At 31.5% G+C, this 19,328-nt stretch overlaps 1 protein-coding gene across 1 annotated transcript; it reads left to right on the top strand.

Annotated features, from left to right (window-relative positions):
• The first annotated feature begins 699 nt into the window (after positions 1-699).
• LOC111696028 (uncharacterized) lies at positions 700-18,680 on the top strand. Its single transcript, XM_023465545.1, has 15 exons — positions 700-805; positions 1,791-1,831; positions 2,283-2,332; positions 3,291-3,436; positions 4,640-4,727; positions 4,827-4,906; positions 5,225-5,343; positions 11,426-11,491; positions 13,706-13,754; positions 14,107-14,188; positions 14,694-14,792; positions 16,469-16,530; positions 17,384-17,424; positions 17,991-18,072; positions 18,459-18,680. The coding sequence occupies exons 1-15, from the start codon at positions 734-736 to the stop codon at positions 18,678-18,680; spliced, it is 1,299 nt and encodes a 432-aa protein (XP_023321313.1). The 5' UTR covers positions 700-733.
• The last annotated feature ends 648 nt before the right edge of the window (positions 18,681-19,328 follow it).

The following is a 19,328-nucleotide window of genomic DNA, read 5'->3' as shown; positions in this document are numbered from 1 at the left end:
TATGTGTCTATTAAACAACCCAGCTCTAATACATATGTAAGTAGGGTACCAATAGTCTTTTTCTCCATAACTTAAAAAATGAAATTAAAAATGAAATACAAAACGTTTGAAAAATAGCAATTACATGTATTTGTATCAAACAAGCTAACTCTCATAAAAGTTAAATAGAGTAAAGTCTTAAAATTTAAATTTACTCTAAACCTTTAAGATCTGCAAACCCTCCTTTTCTCTTTATATATCTATGAAACTATATTTTTAATCTAGTGTGAATCAAAGATTATGCAGAAGTCTTGTCGGCAAAGAAAAGAAACGTAAAGTATAAAAAAGAAAGTAAATCTATATTAAAGAACTAATTGTCAATTGGAGGTTAATTCTAGGTAGTTAGGTAGTTAGATGATAGCAAGGCCCCGCCCCTGACCTGCAGATACGCCCCTCTAGCCCAACAATTCCAGGGAGAAATCCTAAACCATGAAATATGTTTATTATCTTACTTATTTTCGCCCGTACGACCATGAAGTATTAAAAGTATGATTCATACATGCGCCCACACGACCAAATTTGATCGTCTACTTTTAAATGTAAACTGTTCTAAAATATTTTTTTATTTAAAAACCATTTTTAATTATTTTTATATTTCAAGGTCGTGATGGTACAATGTGTCTCTTATTTAATTTATGATATACATCAGTTGAGCTCTGGCTGCCAACGTGGTGGCTTGTTTTACTTTAGCATTATGCTTGCTTTTATTTTGTGTTTATATGCTTTAGTTAATGTTGCTTGTGGATATTCAATACAGAAAACGCAGGTTAATAATTTTTTTAGAATAAAGGGTAAAGCATTTCACATACAGGGTTACCCGCAAAGGATGATACTTCAGAGACAGAATTCATTCAGTTCTTTTATTTACTTTCATAGTTCCCTTTAAATTAGTACCCTTAGCTTTTTTGACAAGTGATTTGGTGCATATATTACAGAGTATATTAAAGTACATTTGGAACGTCAGAATCTGAGGTCGTAATTCAAATATCCTCCTTTGAGGGTAAATCTGTATTCAAAACCAATATAAGCAGCTATCAAACCAATATAAGCAGCTATCAAACCAATATAAGCAGCTATCAAACCAATATAAGCAGCTATCAAACCAATATAAGCAGCTATCAAACTCTTCCAATTTTGTTCTCGTGTAATTTTTCCTAAATAAATTATTGAACATATCCAAGTTTGCTCCGATGCAATTTAAAAAAATAAAAATAGATTAATCTTTTATCATTAAAATTATTTTGAAAAATGGGAAAGAAAATCTCAAAAAAAAATTCCCCGAAAAATTTAAGTCTGCCTTCGTGTAGAATTAAGTCCTGATTAAAAGTAATATTAAAAAAATCAATTAATTTTTCTTTGAAAAATGCTTAAATGAGATTTTTTTTTTATATTTAGTGATTTTTAATCTTACAAGTTATATTATGTTTACATTTAAATTTCGGTGATGAAAATTCGGGGTTTAATTTTAACTGAAATGAAGATTTATTTTGATTTAACCCGAAGATGTTACATCCTTTAATATAATGAAGTTCTTTGCCCATATACGTATATCTATGTTAGCTAATGCTGACCAAAGGCCGAACCGAATAGAATGAAATTTTTTTAATCCTAGCGGAAGCATAGGCTTGAAATTCTTTTTTCTTAATTCGAAATTATTTTTAAGTATTTTTAAACTTTCACGGGCATCGCCGGGCACCTGAGCCAGTTATTTATATTTCTGTATAAATTTATTTGTATTTATAAATTAATAGGAAGAAGAAAACCGACATGTTTATCTAATGAGGCTTTCTAGGAAATCATTTTTTTATTTGCTTTCAATTTGATTTTTCTTTAAAATAATATACAAAGGTTTACAATCAAATACAATAAATACATTGGAACTGGATAGCTAGGGAAGACGACAATTACAATAAACACAAAACACCAACTGTGCAGTAAAAAACGGCCTTTTCTTAAGTTGATTCTTAGGCTCACGAAAAAAACTATTTGCTTTACAACAAAATACACATGAAATTGATTTACTGTCGTCTTCCAATTCCACAATTTTTCAGACTGTGGAGAGTATAAGAAAATGCAGTTTGATTGGATCTATTTATTTTATTTTATTGAAAAATGTCTAGACTCCAAAAAAATAATTGCCAAATGTTATTTGAAGATTTTTTTCCTAGCATAAAAATATTTTGATAAAAATCAGCTTGAAAATAATTTTATCTTGATATTTACAAATAAAAAATGAATTAAAGGAATTTTACCGAAGAATTAGAGAAAAGAAGAAATTTTTCTGGATACTCAGGGAAACAAAAAAAACAAAAATAAACAAACAAAACAAACACCACAACAAACAAACAAAACAAAACAAACAACACAACAAACAAACAAAACAAAACAATGAAACAAGCATCTCAAAAAACAAACAAAACAACCTATTTTACTGATAAAATATGTTGACAAACTCTATGAGATTTTGCTTGTAAAGTTTGGTTTTTTAAACTTTTCGATTTATCTAAATACGAAAGTTTGTTAGTTATTAAAACCCTGAAACGAAACGAAAAACGATCGTTTTTTGTTTTTCCACGTGTTTCAAAACAATGCTCATTCCTTTTAGTTCTAATAAGAGGGGATGATTAAAGAGAGGAATATTTACATTACTTTTTAAACCAATATTATTTAATCAATAACAAAATAACAAAAGTAGGCACTTCAGTCACAATTGAGATAAATGTTTTTTTAATATCAGATTTTTTACTTTTATCACAAAAGTATCAGATTATTGAGACTAGTGCATTTTCTGCAGAAGGAATGAACGAATGAATGAAAGAATGAATGAATGAAAATGAATCAATATGTGTTTAAAGGATTGTCAACGAATTTGAATTTACCATTGAGCCCCACCTTTTATTAAATGAAAGATGGCCAATGTGAGCTGTCAAAAAAAAATGTTAAATTTTTTTCGAAAAGTTAGGGCTTGCCTCCCCCCCCCCCCGTCTTTATCGCGCTTGGTTGTAAATTACGAATTTTTCCTTTTCTTGTGAAAGTTGAATCTCAAAATTGTGCTAAGAACATTTCCGTGGTCCTCCCGAGTTCTCCAATCAAATCAGAGGCAAATCGGTTCAGAGGTTCCTGATTTATGATCGGACATACAAACAGACAAACAGAGATTACTACTTTAAATATATACAGATAATATTCTTAGTTTTTGTTAAATGTTTAGATACATGATTTTACCAATTGTTTGAATTGTTTGTATGCAGAGGCAGAGAATAGTAATGTTGATATAAGTCATATTCTGACAGATCTAAAAGATGATCCTGGATACAGTCACCTGCTAGATATAAAACCAGTTGACCGGCGGGCACAAGGTCCTGGCTGGGTCAGCCTGGCCAATACGGAAATCCAGGTAAGAAAACAATCAATAAAGGGGGGGAATATTCCCACAACCTCTAACTTTGAAGGTTTTAAAATAGTTTCTCCTGAAAAACTTAATTTTTTATGTTTTTGTTATATTTATTAAATAAAAAATTGCTTACTATTATCTACAATTTGAATTTTGTTTTGAATAATAATCGGTTGCATCGCAATCCTAACCGCAAAATAAATTGTTCTGAATATTTCTTTTATTTTGCCATTAAAGTTGAGCAATTCATACTCTATATCAATTACTGCAAATCTATAAATAACAGCTTTAAGATTGTTCTGTCTGCACTCTTTTACCGCCCTTTCACAAGTATTACCTACCTGTTATGCCCCAACAGAGGGACGTTTAGTTACTTTACGTCCCTTGGGACAATTGTGTAAAATATACACCCGCTCTGGGAAGTTTTCGAGAGAAAGAAAACGCGTATTTTTACCTCAAAAGACAATAAAATTGTGTGCAACTACTTTTTCGTGAAATTAAAATTTTCACTCAGCGACGGGTTCCCTTGACCGCCTTCGAAAAATCACTTGCTGTTCTTAGATGTTTTGTAGGCAAAATTGGTCTTGGGAAACCTTGGGGAAAATAAAATTCCCTTAACTTCCCTGTGAAGTATAAGTTGTAAATAATTTTTTACATGACTAATCTATCTGATAACTAATTCTTCTTAATCTCTTAATGTTGAAAATAAACTAATTAATTTTCCCTTGAGACAATTAAAAAAACGCCCAAGCGAAATTATCATTTTTATTCTTCCGTAAAATTGGTCTGTATGTTTGTTACTAATGATCGTCATAAAGATTAAATTATATTGAGGTCGAATTTTAAGAATTTGAAGGAACAAACATGAGACACGGTTCAAGCATGGTTGGTTCAGCTGGATATTTTAAGTGTTGCGAGATTTGAGCCGGCGATCAATTGGAACCGGTTATTGGCGATTCAGCGACGCGGATCAAATACTTTAAAGGCGGCCTCAGGCAAAAGAATCCTAGAAATTATTTTCTAAATTTGCAATTAGAATTGTATGAATAAAAACATGCAACATAATATTTAGTTTTTATTATTCATGTTTTGATTGATGATTGGTATAATGTTGTATTTCAATTCCACAGTTTTACGGTTCTAACTGTATTTTACTGTGTTCTATCATTTCAAATTGATTGTTGATCGTTTTTTTGTTCCATTTAGTCAGGAGATGGATTCCATTCTGAGCAAAGACGACTTTCTCCGGACAGATTTCTAGTAGATGCCGCAACTAAACGAACAAAGCCTTCAGGTAAAAATACACCTTGTTATCTAATGCGATAATCTAATATAAATACATGTTTCCTTTGAATCCAAGTGTATTATTCTTTTTAAATATCTGACACTTTAGATGTGGTTGGATTCAGCGTAGTTCGGGCAACAGAAGATTCACGGGCTCCAGGAGATAAGCGAATTTTGTTTGAAAATACGGTAATTTTTGGTGCCAAAAAACATTTAGTTACTTAACTGTAGAAGTTTTATACATTTTTCATCGTCGTTATTTAATAATTTATAAAAAATCCCTTTAATTGGTAATTATTTTACAAAATAGTATTGTGGTAATCAAAATAAAACTTAATCAAATTCATCTCTAAATATGTTCAGGGCCAGATTATCATAATATAGTTACTAATTACAAATCCTTCTGATTAAAAGAGTGTGTGAAGACGACTTGTATTGTGTTCTATTCTGGTAATCGTGCTACATAATACAAGAAGACGACTTTCACCCCATTCTCTATTATTGCAGTTGGTAGACTCCAACTATGGTTGGGATTCTAGAGAGTCTCTGCTTGAAGTCCACTTTCCAGGATTATATTTTCTATCATTTTCATTAACTGCTGATGCAGCAGCTTCTGATAGCTTTAAGTAAGTATATTTTTAAGGTCATGAAAATAATCAGATACTGATAGGGTGTCCGAAAGAACATTAAAATTTAGTGAAATTTTTAAGTCTTCATCGATTTATTTTGAAGTTGACTAAAAATGTTACAGCACAGTATATCTATGTGAATAGTCGAAGCCATGTCGAAGCCAATTTCAATGTAATCAACCATGTCTTTATCACTCAGTCACTGAATTGGGTGTAAAGAAAATATCCAGTTACTCGCATGTCACATTGGGCCCTAATACTGTTTTTGTAATATATCGTATTTTCGAAATCAATTTAAAAAATATATTTCTTATTGAAAATAAAAAAGAAGTCAACATAAATGTAAAACAATTTTTTTTAGAAATGATATTTCTCCTCTTGAAGCTAAACTTCGTTTAAGTAGATTTTGGCTTTTACAGTGATAACCAAAAAACTCTGGAATAGGTGACTTTTAAACTCAATTTATGACTTTAAATAGTCCAATGATATGAGGCACAGCAATTGTGCAATGTAAACAGGCCCATTTCACTCATAAATAGCTATTTGCTTTTTAACATCATCAGATGCACTCCAGTATTGTTTTAATGTAATTTTCCTATTCTACAGTTTTCTGGTTATCACTGTATAAAAAATATATACATATAATATGAATATATAAAAAGAAAGTAAAGTATACTTTATTTTTTTCTATTCTTAAACAAGTGTTTGTGTAATCAGAATTATTACGTAAAATCATATTTTAGGAGATGGTTGTTTTAAAAACAATAACAATGTATTTAATCAATCCCCATTTTTTGGGCACGTTTCAACTTGTTCTAGCCGGTTTGTTAACGGTTAGTTCGGCTCAGCTACATTTTGCCGAGTCACAATTTGCCTAGTCACATTTTGCCTAGTCACATTTTGCCTAGTTCACTTTTGCCTAGGTAACATTTTGCCTTGGTAACTTTTTGCCTAGTTCAAGTTTGCCTAGTAACATTTTGCCTAGGGTAACATTTTGCCTAGGTAACGCAAGAGCATGTTTTTTGCCTAGTCAATAATTTTTTATGAAAAACAAATTTTGTCAAGAATTAAACATTTTTTTTTAAAGTTTAACCAGATAAATTTTAATGAATTAAAATTAATAAATTGAATTGTATTCTGTACAGCAATTTTAACATTTCTGTCACTCTACAAAAAAAAAATATGGTTATACATCAGATATATATATATATATTTTTTAAATACATTTTACATAATCATGGAGTATACATAGGAATTAATACAGGTGATCTTTATTTATCATTATTTATCTTCTGCTGGTCATATGCAAGGGCTTGGATATAATCAGCTTTCGGCATGGTAGGGAAAGCTTCTACAACAAATTTCACCCTCTGTCTGGAGTAGAGATGTCAACGATAGTGTAACGTAACGTAAAATGTACGTTTTTGTACGTTACGTTACAATTATGTGTAACGTTTGGGTATATTCTATATAACGTGAACGTTAAACGTTAACGTTATAGGAGCTCATACCTAACGTTAACGTTAAACGTTAACGTTAGAGGAATATGCCCCCAACGTTAGCGTTTTCTGGAAATGTAACGTTATTTTTCTAATATCTACAACTTTTTTGACCATAACGTAAAGAAATGTTTTGTTTCCACAGGGTGCTTGAAAGTCTAACGTTTGAAAAATGAATTGTGATTTGATTGAATATCGTAACGAAAGGATTTCTATTTCAAAGTTTAACTTATAAAAAGTGTAACGTTGCATAACTGAAAAATGCATTACTGTTTATGAAAATGTTTTGAAACGTTTTCCCTCATTGTATAATGAAAAATTCAACGTTGCAGAAATGGGTTATTATTTTAATAATCAGGAAACGAAAGTTTTTTTACAGAGTAAAATTTCAATAATGTAACGTACAACATTTTAAAAAATGTAATTAAGAAAATCAAAATGTTTCATAACTTTTCTCAGAATACTAAATTGATTAGTCTAACGTTAGATATATGTCTGATGAAAATGTTAGACTATGAGGGCTAAGTTTTAATTTCAAAAGCGTAACAATAATTCTGTCAATCAAAACATTTCAAAACGTCTCTAATAGATCAATGTAAGAGATTCGACTGATTATTATAAGAGCAAAGAATTATGGTTTTTCATTTCAAGTTTAAAGAAAATGAATTTATGCCAAAAACTCTAATTTTCATTTAATATATCTTTGCAACCCGATGTCGTAGACCATTAATATTGATTATACAAGGTTTAAACCATCGGGTTGGATTAATAAATTTGAAAAAAAAACTTAGTTCCTTTCTAAAGTGTAAACGAGTTTTTTGTAACATGCTATTAGTGAAAATTCAAATCTTATAAATGTTTCTTGGACATTAAAGGTTTTGATTTGCCATTGTTTGATGAAACCCACAAAAACTTTGGAAAAAGAATACACGACATTAAGAAATTTTACATATGCATTTTCTGTTATAAAGCAAATGATTTACTAATTGCAAAAAAATCAACTTATTAAGTGGAACGGGTCTGCGAACAAACACAATTGCTGTGTTTCATGTTTATTTGACTATTTGAAATCATGGTTCATGTTTTAGGTTGAAAAATTAAGAAATTCGACAATATTTTATCAAATGGAAAATGCGAGTTATGTTTTATTCATCAATAAATTTTTATGAAACTTTAGAATAGAAAAAAACTGATTTTTTAATCGATTTTTTTTTTAAAAAGAAAAAAATGTTAAATACTTTTATTTTGCGTTGTTTGTGTTAAAAAAATTTTAGCACTATATTAACTATTTTTTAACCCCAAACATGAACTCTGAAAACATTTTCATTGTGGTTTGAAAACTATAATCTTTGCAAGCTGGTGTTGTAGACTTTTGATATTTCAAGCTATGACTTCTGTTAGAAAGGAATGTTTAAAGGAATTGCAAGTTGTTCACAAACTTATATTTCTAATCCCTATATCTTTGCTACCCAATGTTGTAGGCCTTAGCTATTTTAAACTATGAATTCTGTTAGATAGAAAAAAAGGGTCAGTCTGCATTGCGTAAAAAAAGAAAAAAATAACCCCAAACTAATCTAAAATAATTTAGAACTACTGCTCCACATGCAAAAGTGGTTTTGTCTTGCCGAATTTTAACTACTTTCATGAAGTGTCCAAAAATATGTCTATTTTTTAAGCTCGTCAAATACACGATGATAATTTCAAGTGATCCTCCATTTAAAGAGGGCCATGCTCGATTTCCAATGATAACGTGTATACCTTTATCTGATTGATGATTTGAAAATTAGGAGTGTTTTCCTGTCTTTTATCTGGCAAAAAATAAATATGATACATCATTTTCTTGGAAATGTCATGCTGAATTCAGATTCGAAAACCATTTTTAAATATATTAAAATCTAAAGAAGTTATGGCCAAATAACGGTACTAAATTCCGGTTTTAAAACTTTTTAATGTTTTTGATAAGTTTTTTAGCTCTGACTTTCTCAATTTTCAATTTTTTAAAACGTTTTTCAGATTTGAATTTAGCATTGAATTTTCAAGAAAATGATGTAAAACATGAAAATAAAAAATAATTTTTTTTTTGTGGCCTTACGGTGAAAACGCAGCGACTTCCGGTGGGCGGTTGGCTTATTCCAATATTGATTACCCCTGCTGGACAATGGACATGCCACTCCATAAATGAAAGGTCACTTGAAATTACGTCTCTAGTCCTTTAAAGACACACTTTGGGTTGAAAGTCTAATGCTAAAAACTTTCATTTACAAATTTTAAAAATCATTAATCATAATAATATTTTAACATCTTTATATTGCATAATGCATTTTCTTCTACACATTCTCTATAGGTTAACAATACAACAGCAACATACAGGGTGAGTAAAAATATGTAATTATGACGGAAAAAATCTTTCAATGCTTTCATTTAAAAACAATATTATTTTAATAAAGTGTAACGTTAGAAACATTTTAATACAACGCAACGTATAGAACATTTTTTCAAATCTTTCTTAGAAACGAAACGAATAAACAGTTTTGATTGTCAGTTGTAAAAAAGTGTAACAAAAAAGTTTTTACAATAACGTTTCGATAAATCGTAACGTAAGATCTGTTAGGTGCTCCCACCCTCTCCTTAATCTTGCTGAACAGCTGTAGGTATGTTGTCTTCTTTTTGTTTGGTAGAAGGCAATAGACACATGGTATACCCTGGCCACCTACCTCAGATGCTGCCATCCCAATGTAGACCTGAATAAAAGATTATACATACTTAATTCAGTTAATTAAAACAATTTTTTAAAAATTAAGTTTGAAATGTATATTATTTCACATAGATATTTCACCTGGCTGAATGGGGGAGGAGCAGATTTAAAAGTTCCATCAAACAACCATACACTGTGTGTTTTCAGAATATCGGCAGACCATCTGCTCATGAACATCACTAAAGGCTGCGTCCTCTCATTGTCAACCCAATCTTTGTGAAACATGAACTCACCCCCATCGGCTGCCTGAGTAAACTTAGTGGGAAGTTCAATGTTCATGTACTCCTCAAAGGACTTTGGTAGCTCAGGCCTTGGGTTGATTATCTGCTTCTGTCTCCAGAGCTTCATCTTGATAGCTGACTTTGAAGAGGCACTGATTATCTGGCCTGGGAAGTCAGAGTTCAGCATAGATTGGCTGATCTCCTGAAGCACGTTGGAAGGTAGGGCTCCTTGAACATTGGCATATTTCTCAATCACAGCCTTTTCTGTCGTCTTAGCTTTCGTCTTCAGCAGCTTGTTGGTATGGCCATTTGTTGGGAGTACATCCCCTACCAGGTTTCCAGTAGATATCCTCGTTGTTAGGGTTGCAGTGCATGATCTCTGGGAACAGCGCCAATTCTGCCCTCTCCCCATTGAAAACATAATAGAAGTTATTCTTATCTCTGTAGTTGGGCTTACCCCGCCTGGTAAGCCCTGCAGTTATCATGGGAGCCATTTTCAATGTGTCTCTCCTTCTGATTGGGTTAAAGGAAACTGAATGATTTTCAAAAATTTGCGAAGTTTTTGTCAAAAAATTTGCGGATTTTTGAAAAAAAACTCGGATTTATGAAAATTTCTTTGTGAAAAAATTATTGACTAGGCAAAAAATTCGCTCTTTTGTTACTCTAGGCAAAATGTTACCCTGGGCAAAATGTTACTAGGCAAAATGTTACCTAGGCAAACTGTTACCTAGGCAAAATGTGACTAGGCAAAATGTGACTAGGCAAAATGTGACTAGGCAAATTGTGACTAGGCAAAATGTAGCTGAGCCGTTAGTTCCAACCGTTAAAAAAGAAAAAATTAAATTTAATATGTAAGAACAGAACGTTCATTTCCTTAGCGGTATTTTCCGTTTTTTAAGTTACCATCAGTTAACGATCTCAATTTTATTAACCACGATAACACAAGATATTCTGCTGTTTAAAATTGATTTTTGCAATTAACTTTCTGTCAAATCGTTAACAGTGCAAGCCATTACAGGTTTTTGTACTGTTAACGTAGTTGACGGTTTGTCAAAATTCCAAAATTTCCATGAAAAAATGTTTAACATATTATCAAATTAGATTTACCAATTCACCAATCATTACAATAAATCTTTAAAAGTTCCATTGTATTAAAAAAAACATCAAAATACATTAAGTTTTAGTTGTTGCAAGTTTCATGCAAAAGCCGAAAAAAAAAAAAATTTTGACTTATTTTCAAAAGCCCATCAATTTCGTTTGTTTTCAACCGATCTTATCCTTTTCGTTAACAGACTAAACCTAACGGGTTTTGTCGTTTGCTAATGGACTCTTACGTTAATTTTCGAAAGCCTCCAACTCTATTACGGAATTTTGCCCAGCTCTATTCCCGTCTCTTCCTATGCAATCCTATATATACACTTATAGTTTGATATTTTGCCCAGCTCTATTCCCGTCTCTTCCTATGCAATCCTATATATACACTTATAGTTTGATATTTTGCACTAGTGTCCAAAAGTACAAATAAAATTGTCAACTTGATTTTTTACTCACTCTAAATCTGTAATGTTGCCATTTAAAAATCCGCAAAATAATATAATTTTTAGAGTTTCCTTGCTCAAGAATGGTGTTGAGATGGTTTCTGTGCAAGGCAGAGCTGATTCGGAATCAAGGTAAAATTGAAAAAACGATAATGTTTCTGGAAATATTTTGTAGTTAGAAAAGTTTATAAATAAATAAATAAATATATAAATATATTTCTACATTTAAAATGCTCTGTGAATAATCTGTTTGTAAGTTTTTAATAGTCTTCTAACAAGGTTTTGTAAAAAGGCTTATTTTAGAATAGATTCATAAAAAAATGAATTTTCTTTATTTTCCTGCCGATTAAAAAAGGTTTTATGATGATTTTTTCAAAAATATTTTAGAGGTTTTAAGAAAAGAACAAATAGATTCATAAAATTCTTGAAGTATGAAAAAAATAAGAGTCTGTGAATTTATTTAAAGTATTTCGAAGATGTTCTGTAAATATTTCTGTTGTTTGTTTTATTCAAATATTGTTTGTAAATGTTTCAATAGTTTCAAAATGGAACCCTAACAATCTTTGATTAATCATAAATGAATAAGATATCAATTTTTTTGTTTTTGATTTCTCATTATTTTTCTTGTGGTTTCTCTACTTGAGTGATTTGCAAATGTTTTGGAGAAATTAGAACAAATTAAAATAATGATCAGATTTAGGTTTCAAGGGAACCGTTGTGAATCGGGAGGGTCACTTTAAATTCCGCTTACAGTCCCTTTAACAAGTTTCCGTTAGGTTTTAGAATTAAACCCCTTCATTCATTTATTCACAAACGTCTCTATGTATTATGTATCTAACACGATAACTTGGGAATCCAGCTTTGCCAGGAAAACTTTCTCTTTCACCTTAGAACTAAGAATATTCCCGTGGTTCTGCCGCGTTCCCCAATTATGATCGGACATACAAACAGACAGATATTACTGCTTTATATATAGAACAGGTGTTTTGTGTTCATTATCACATTAAACTAAGCTGGTAGGATATGGTAGACAGGGTTCTGTAAAAAGTCTGGCCGCACTGTCAAAGTTAAATGTGATAGGGTCGGGCCAGTCCTCGCTGCTTGTCACTAAGGCCTGCAACAAAGGGTCATTCCGGTTCGAATTAGAATTGACCTTGATCCACCGTGTAATACTTTTGTATATTTCATGAAGAGGTTATGCTAATGTTTCATACGGTTTCAAATTATGTGAGAGGGTTTTTAAATCTTTTAAAATACGCTTACAAGGTTTTGTTAATGTTTTGACAGTAAATATGTTAAATATATTAAATAAATTGACGGATTCATGTAATAAAATTCTTTGAAAGATATTATTTTATGAAACTATTGTGTACTTTTTCATTCTTACTCATCGTGAATTTTCTCCAAAAACATTAGGATATTTTCCAAATATTTATTTCAATTTAAATGAAAATAAAATAGAAATAAACTTTATATTTTGACTTCTTCTGCATTGTTTCAATGCTTATTTGATCTAGGAATGGCCATTGAAATAAGACAAGTACACAAACGTTTCATAAAATTACCTATAACACTATTATTTTGGCACGACGTGCTGTAAAGTTTTTGGGTTTTCTTTAAATTTCGAAGGTTCTCGCCTTTCTAGATTATATTTTGTCCCTCACTAAAGCTCGGGACAAAATTAAATCTAAAAAGCTTGAATCTTCTCGATAAAGAGAAAATTTCTGTCCAAAAACTTTATAACACTGCGAACCAAAATAACAGTGTTATAAATAGTGAATACAGCACGTCTAAATAAAGTAAAATAACTTTCATGGTTTGAGTCGTAACTCTTTTAATTGAAGAGAATAAAATGTTTTTTTAATTTCTAACATTTCAGATGGGTTATAAGCAATTTATAAATATAGTCCACTTTCAATCATGTTTAAAGAGGTTCTCATATCATAAGATTTTTAAAGAATTTGTGTTTGTTTATGTTGAAATTAACCACTTTTGGTGTTTTTTTGAGACAACCTCGTCAAACAACGTGACTTAAAACGTAGTAAATTAAATTATTTTTTTACAATTTATTTTTAAAACAAAATTTTCTTAAACAAAATTTAGGAAAAACAGTGAATTTTTAACATTGAAAATAACTTCAAAGCTTGATGAAATGGGTTGAAATATTAACTAAAAACAAGTTGGTAGATTCTTTAAAACATAAACACTATATTAATGCCGCTTATAGAAACCGTTTGGCTAGGTATAGCAACAAGGTGTATTTTGCGGGAGAACATTTTTATATTTTTAAGAAATAAAACTTGTTTGAAAAAATAATCAGAGTTTATCATATTTTTATCAATTAAGGAACAGTGGAATCAGTGGCAGTTCAAGCATTATTCTTGATCTGGTTCAGGTGACATTTTTTATTTACATTTCAGAACATTTTGTGCAATACATAAATTTGTCTCAGATGTATTTGGTTTGCCCACCTGTATTTTTCCATATGTCAAATTTTTTAAATCCACCAATTTTAACAAAAAAATTCCACGAACATTTTCGTTCCTTGCAGAGTGTGGTGAAAATTTTGACGTGAATGGCAACATTAAAAAAAAAAAATTGTTAATAGAAAAGCCCACTAGAAGCCTATAAGGCACAGAGTTTTTATTATTCTGATAGAAAATTAATTCCATTATAATTAATTATTATTACGCTGATTATATCAAAATTATTATTATTATTTTTATTGTTATGATTAATTATACCAGGGGGACCGTGTATGGTTACAGCTTATTAGAGGAGGACTGATGGAAGCAGGAAATAGGAAATCAGGATATACAGCTTTCTCAGGTTAGAAACAGGATATACATCTTTCTCAGATTAGAAACAGGATATACATCTTTCTCAGGTTAGAAACAGGATATACATCTTTCTCAGGTTAGAAACAGGACATACAGCTTTCTCAGGTTAGAAACAGGATATACAGCTTTCTCAGGTTAGAAACAGGATATACAGCTTTCTTAGGTTATAAACAGTATATACAGCTTTCTTAGGTTAGAAACAGAATACACAGCTTTCTTAGGTTAGAAACAGGATACACAGCTTTCTTAAGTTAAAAACAGTCTCAGTCTAGAAACAGTATATACAGATTTCTTAGGTAAGAATCAGGAAATTCAGCTTTCTCAGTTTAGAAACTTGAGTTGATTCAGTTTTATAGTAACCTGGGCAACGCTGGGTTCTCGAGCTAATAATCTAATATTTGTGTCTAGGATACCGTCTAGGATGTGATATGTTGGCTGAGGATGATATTACAGCAGATATCATGATCTCTATACAATCTAATATTTGTGTCTAGGATACCGTCTAGGATGTGATATGTTGGATGAGGATGATATTACAGCAGATATCATGAACTCTATACAATCTGTTCACCAGAGTTTACCAAGTTTACCAGGTAATAAGAAACTTATAACTTGAATCACATCATCGTCGTATCAATATATATATCAATACAATGAAGACGACTTTCTATTTTTTATTTTTTATTTTATTTTCACCAAACAGCAGAGACACATAAATACCTAAACCAACCAAGAGAGATTTAAAATTGGGCAAGTTGTGGTCAAAAATAGTTTTTTTCTAAAATTTTTTTTTTTCAATTTTTTAATTTCAATATTTTTCGATTCTGCAATAGGTTTGATTTCGGAAATTTAACCCGGTTTCATCAAATTCGATAAGTTTTACAAAATTTTTATTTTCACTTATACTTTTAATCTTTTCACATTTTTATCATTAAACCCCATTTGAGACAGCTATTTGGAATACTTGTAATTAAAAATGCATTAAATAAACATGTCTTAGTGTTCCTAGTTGAATACCTTTTTGCTTCTGTAAAATTTTTTTAGAAAAATTTCACACCCAATTAAGTTTTGTGATATTAAAAATGTTTGTTAGGAATGAAATGGCTATTAATAAGAATACATCAAAAATACAATAATTATCATCCCTTTGGTGAAGTAATTAGTGTCTTGAGTGTAAATTACCATTCCTCCCGTGGAGTAATTAGTGTCCTCAGTGTTAATTTCCATCCCTCTGGTTGAGTAATTAGTGTCCTGAGTGATCATTACCATCCATTTGATGAAGAAATTAGTGTCCTGAGTGTCAATTACCATCCATCCGGTGGAGTAATCAGTGTCCTGAGTGTAAATTACCATCCCTCCCGTGGAGTAATTTGTGTCCTTAGTGTTAAATACCATCCATCCGTTGGAGTAATTAGTGTCCTGAGTGTCAATTACCATCCCGCCCATGGAGTAATTAGTGTCCTGAGTGTCAATTACCATCCCTCCCGTGGAGTAATTACTGTCCTGAGTGTTAATTACCATCCCTCTGGTGGGGTAATTAGTGTCCTGAGTGTAAATTACCATCCCTCCCGTGGAGTAATTACTGTCCTGAGTGTTAATTACCATCCCTCCCGTGGAGTAATTAGTGTCCTTAGTGTTAATTACCATCCATCCGGTGGAGTAATTTGTGTCCTGAGTGTTAATTACCGTCCCTCCCGTGGAGTATTTAGTGTCCTTAGTGTTAATTACCATCCATCTGGTGGAGTAATTAGTATCCTGAGTGTTAAGCACCATCCCTGCGGTGGAGTAATTAGTGTCCTTAGTGTAAATTATTATTCCTCTGGTGGAGTAATTATTGTCCTAAGGGTTAATTACCATCCCTCCCGTATAATATATTCATTCAAAAATCATGACCGGAACGATTATGCTGCTGCAAACTTCAATCTCTCGTTTCAACTCAATATTAACAACGGAAACTTTATTCTTTTTTTGTAATAGTTGTTTATTATATTAATTGAAAAAATATTAACTTTAGTCTCCCTTTTCCACATTTTTCTGGGTCCTACTGCATACTGTACCCTAAACAGGCTGCCCCTCTAGTTTTTTTCCCTAGCATTCTCATTTTGTTTGACCTTCAAGGAAAAGTGATTTATAAAGTATTTTTGTAAAAGTCCGGTCCGTGTTTAAATATTATCTAAAGCGTCAGATCTAAAAACTACATTTTTGAAAAGCCCTTGAAAAATGGATGTAAAAACAGGATCTCCAGCCTTTATAGGGTTAACCTGTTTAGGTGAAAACCAGGAACATGAAGAATATCGACCTGTATTAACTACAACAGAACCTTCACAAGTGGTAGGAAATTTAACGAGATTTAACGAAATTTAACGAAATTTAAATTAACTCTCCATTGTTTGCGCTACATTTCCGATTCAGCATGGTACCATTGAAACCATTGTTGAGATTTAATGATGGAGATATCCTTGTTTTTGAAATCATTAAAGTGATAATTTTTAATTGCCGGTTCCTGTTACAGGAACATACTTTCATATATAGGAGAAACCCGGAAATACAAGGTTTATCTTTTTTTCGGTATAATTTTCATTATTATTCTGATAATACTGTCATTTAATTCAGTAAAGTGACGTCACTGCACGGCCAATCAACTTGTTTTCAGTTTAAAGGCGATTTCTTATCCTTTTCCCTTTAAATTTTTCAATTTAATGTTTTTTTTGTTTTATGTGAGCATTTGCCGTAATTATTCATTTTTCTTGAGATTATTCAGTGACGTCACATAGAGAATCTAAGAATTTTAAATCTTCATTTAAGGGTTATTACAAATATTTTTAGCCTACTTATAAACAGTGATAACCAGAAAACAATGGAATAGGAAGTAACTTTTAACACTCAAATTTTGAATTTAATAAACCAATGAAAATGAGGCAAGCAACAACTGGGCCAATTAAATTAAAGACCCATTTCACTTAAGAAGTGATATTTAATAACTTACTGTAAAGCTATTTGCTTTTTAAAAACCTAAAACGCACTTCAATATTGCTTTAATGTCGTCTTCCTATTCTACATGTTTCTGGTTGTCACTGTAGTACTATATTTCTTGTATTTAATTCATTTTTGTTTCAAAAATAAGTTTAAACGATGAAAAAAAAAATATTTTCAGATTAGCTTCATTATGAATGTTTGTTTTTAGATTCTTGATCTTGGAAAGGATAAGAACGTTGATAGGGATAGGTAATACATTGATATAATAACCAGGTGGTTTTCATGGACAGCCATTTCAACGCAATGTTACACATTAAAAGCAATTTCAAAACATTTACAATTGTTTGTTTGCATAAATAAACGTTAAAGTCCAATCACAATACATAAATAAATATCTAAAAAGTCATGTATGACACCGGCACTAAACGGAATTATTGGCGTCAGTTTTGTTCTTACCAAGCCCGGCTCTAAAATAGCACTGTGCAGTGATTAGTTCAATAATTTGTTAAAGTACAACAATGAAAAATGATTTCAGCCGCTTGTCCTGTGACAAGGTGTAATATTTTACTATTTTGAAGTGTTTGATGGTTACCCACGTGATTGGAATCAAAAGCGAGTCGACTATTATAACATTGTGTTTATCTAGATATCTTATTTTTTACAATTAATAGCAAGGTAGATGTCTTCAGAAGTTCAATTGTTTATCCACAAAAAGTTAAGAGGGGTCTTAATGCAATTTACTTTCCCTAGCCTCCCCCCCCCCCTTTCCATCGACTTATGAATGCTTGCAATAATAATAATAATACTTTTTCTAGATTTTCTTACGATAAGAACTGGGATCGAACTAAAGGAGGATTCTGGAATGAGGACAAGATGAGAGACAAATATTGGAACCAGGAACCAAATTTAATGAAGTACAGGATGTAGTTCAACTTATTTGACTTAGTTGAGCCAATTCTATTGAGCCAAAGGCAAATCCGTCATCGGCCAGCCCCGGAGTTAGGTCGGTTCAAGTAAAAGCGAAATTTTTCTATAAAACTGCAGGAGCACGAAGACGATATTTAAGCAAACTTGTGTATATTTGCAATATTGTTTCACTAGTACTTGAAAATTCACCTATTAAGGGCACACACCCCTGGAAACAAATTTAGGTATGAAAAAATGACCCAGGCATGTGCGATATATCGTTGGAACCGTTTCATCAGTTGTATTCGCCTCCAATAGGTGTTCATAACCAGAAAACTCGTTCTTCCAAAATATTTAATAATTAAATTTGGTCCAAGGGTAAGGACAAATATTGGAATGAGGAGAAACAAAATGACAAGTTTTGGAGCGGATACGGGAACAAGTATGGGTCATGGAACGATGATAGGAACAAGGATGGTTCATGGAACGGTGATAGGAACAAGGATGGTTCATGGGATGCGGACCGAAACAAGGTTTGGGACAGCGACAGGGAGTCATGGAGTTCAAACAGGGATACTTTGAAACATAAAAAAAACTAAGTTAAACTGAGCCGGCGATTTAAAAAATTCAAGAAAATACGACTCGGGTCTAAGCTGTTGTTGAGCCTTATTTACGGCTCGAGCTTTCGGATTTAAGTTGCTCTAATTTTCAACAGAGTTTAGTTCATAAAACCGGTTTAATTTTGTATTTGGCGGATTTTCATAGTTGGAATTGGCGCATTCCGGGTTTTGATGAGAAGAAGACCCAACATTGAGTCTTATTCTCCACTAAAACCAACCAAGGTCGGTTTTATTTTCATTGGGCTTAACTCCTTAAGCCGAGCCTAAGATCTCGCAGCTGAAGATCTCGCAGCTGTCAATCACGTGACACAAGCTGTTGTTAGAGTTGGGTCGAAGTTATAGAAAATCGTTATTCATTGCATTGTTAAAGCACTTTTATATTTATAGAAACAAATCTCAAACAAATTCAAAATTTCAAAAATGACATAAATTTTGACAGTTTAACATTTTGCAGTCTAAATTTACAAAAGTTTCTTTCAAAAATAAATACAACTTTTTCCCGATTCATTATTGTTTTTAATACATTAAAGCAGAAAAACTTTAATCATGTTTTTCAGGGATTGTTTCGGTTTTTTACAACAATTATGTTTAAAAAAAGAAGTTACTTTAAAAAATTTACCAATTAAA

The sequence above is a fragment of the Eurytemora carolleeae genome, unplaced genomic scaffold (genome assembly GCF_000591075.1).
Source record: "Eurytemora carolleeae unplaced genomic scaffold, Eaff_2.0 scaffold246, whole genome shotgun sequence".
In the NCBI taxonomy this organism is placed as follows: Eukaryota; Metazoa; Arthropoda; class Copepoda; order Calanoida; family Temoridae; genus Eurytemora; species Eurytemora carolleeae.
The sequence above is the reverse complement of the archived record's forward strand: the minus strand, read 5'-3'. Positions and strand labels throughout refer to the sequence as shown.

What these genes read in the sequence shown, in the direction of transcription:
- LOC111696028 (XM_023465545.1), top strand. Translation starts at nt 734, where the DNA reads ATGCTTGCTTTTATTTTGTGTTTATATGCTTTAGTTAATGTTGCTTGT. An exon ending in ATTCAATACAGAAAACGCAG is followed by an intron (nt 806 to 1,790) that starts GTTAATAATTTT and finishes ATAAATTAATAG; the next exon opens with GAAGAAGAAAACCGACATGT. An exon ending in GCAGCTTCTGATAGCTTTAA is followed by an intron (nt 5,344 to 11,425) that starts GTAAGTATATTT and finishes TATAATTTTTAG; the next exon opens with AGTTTCCTTGCTCAAGAATG.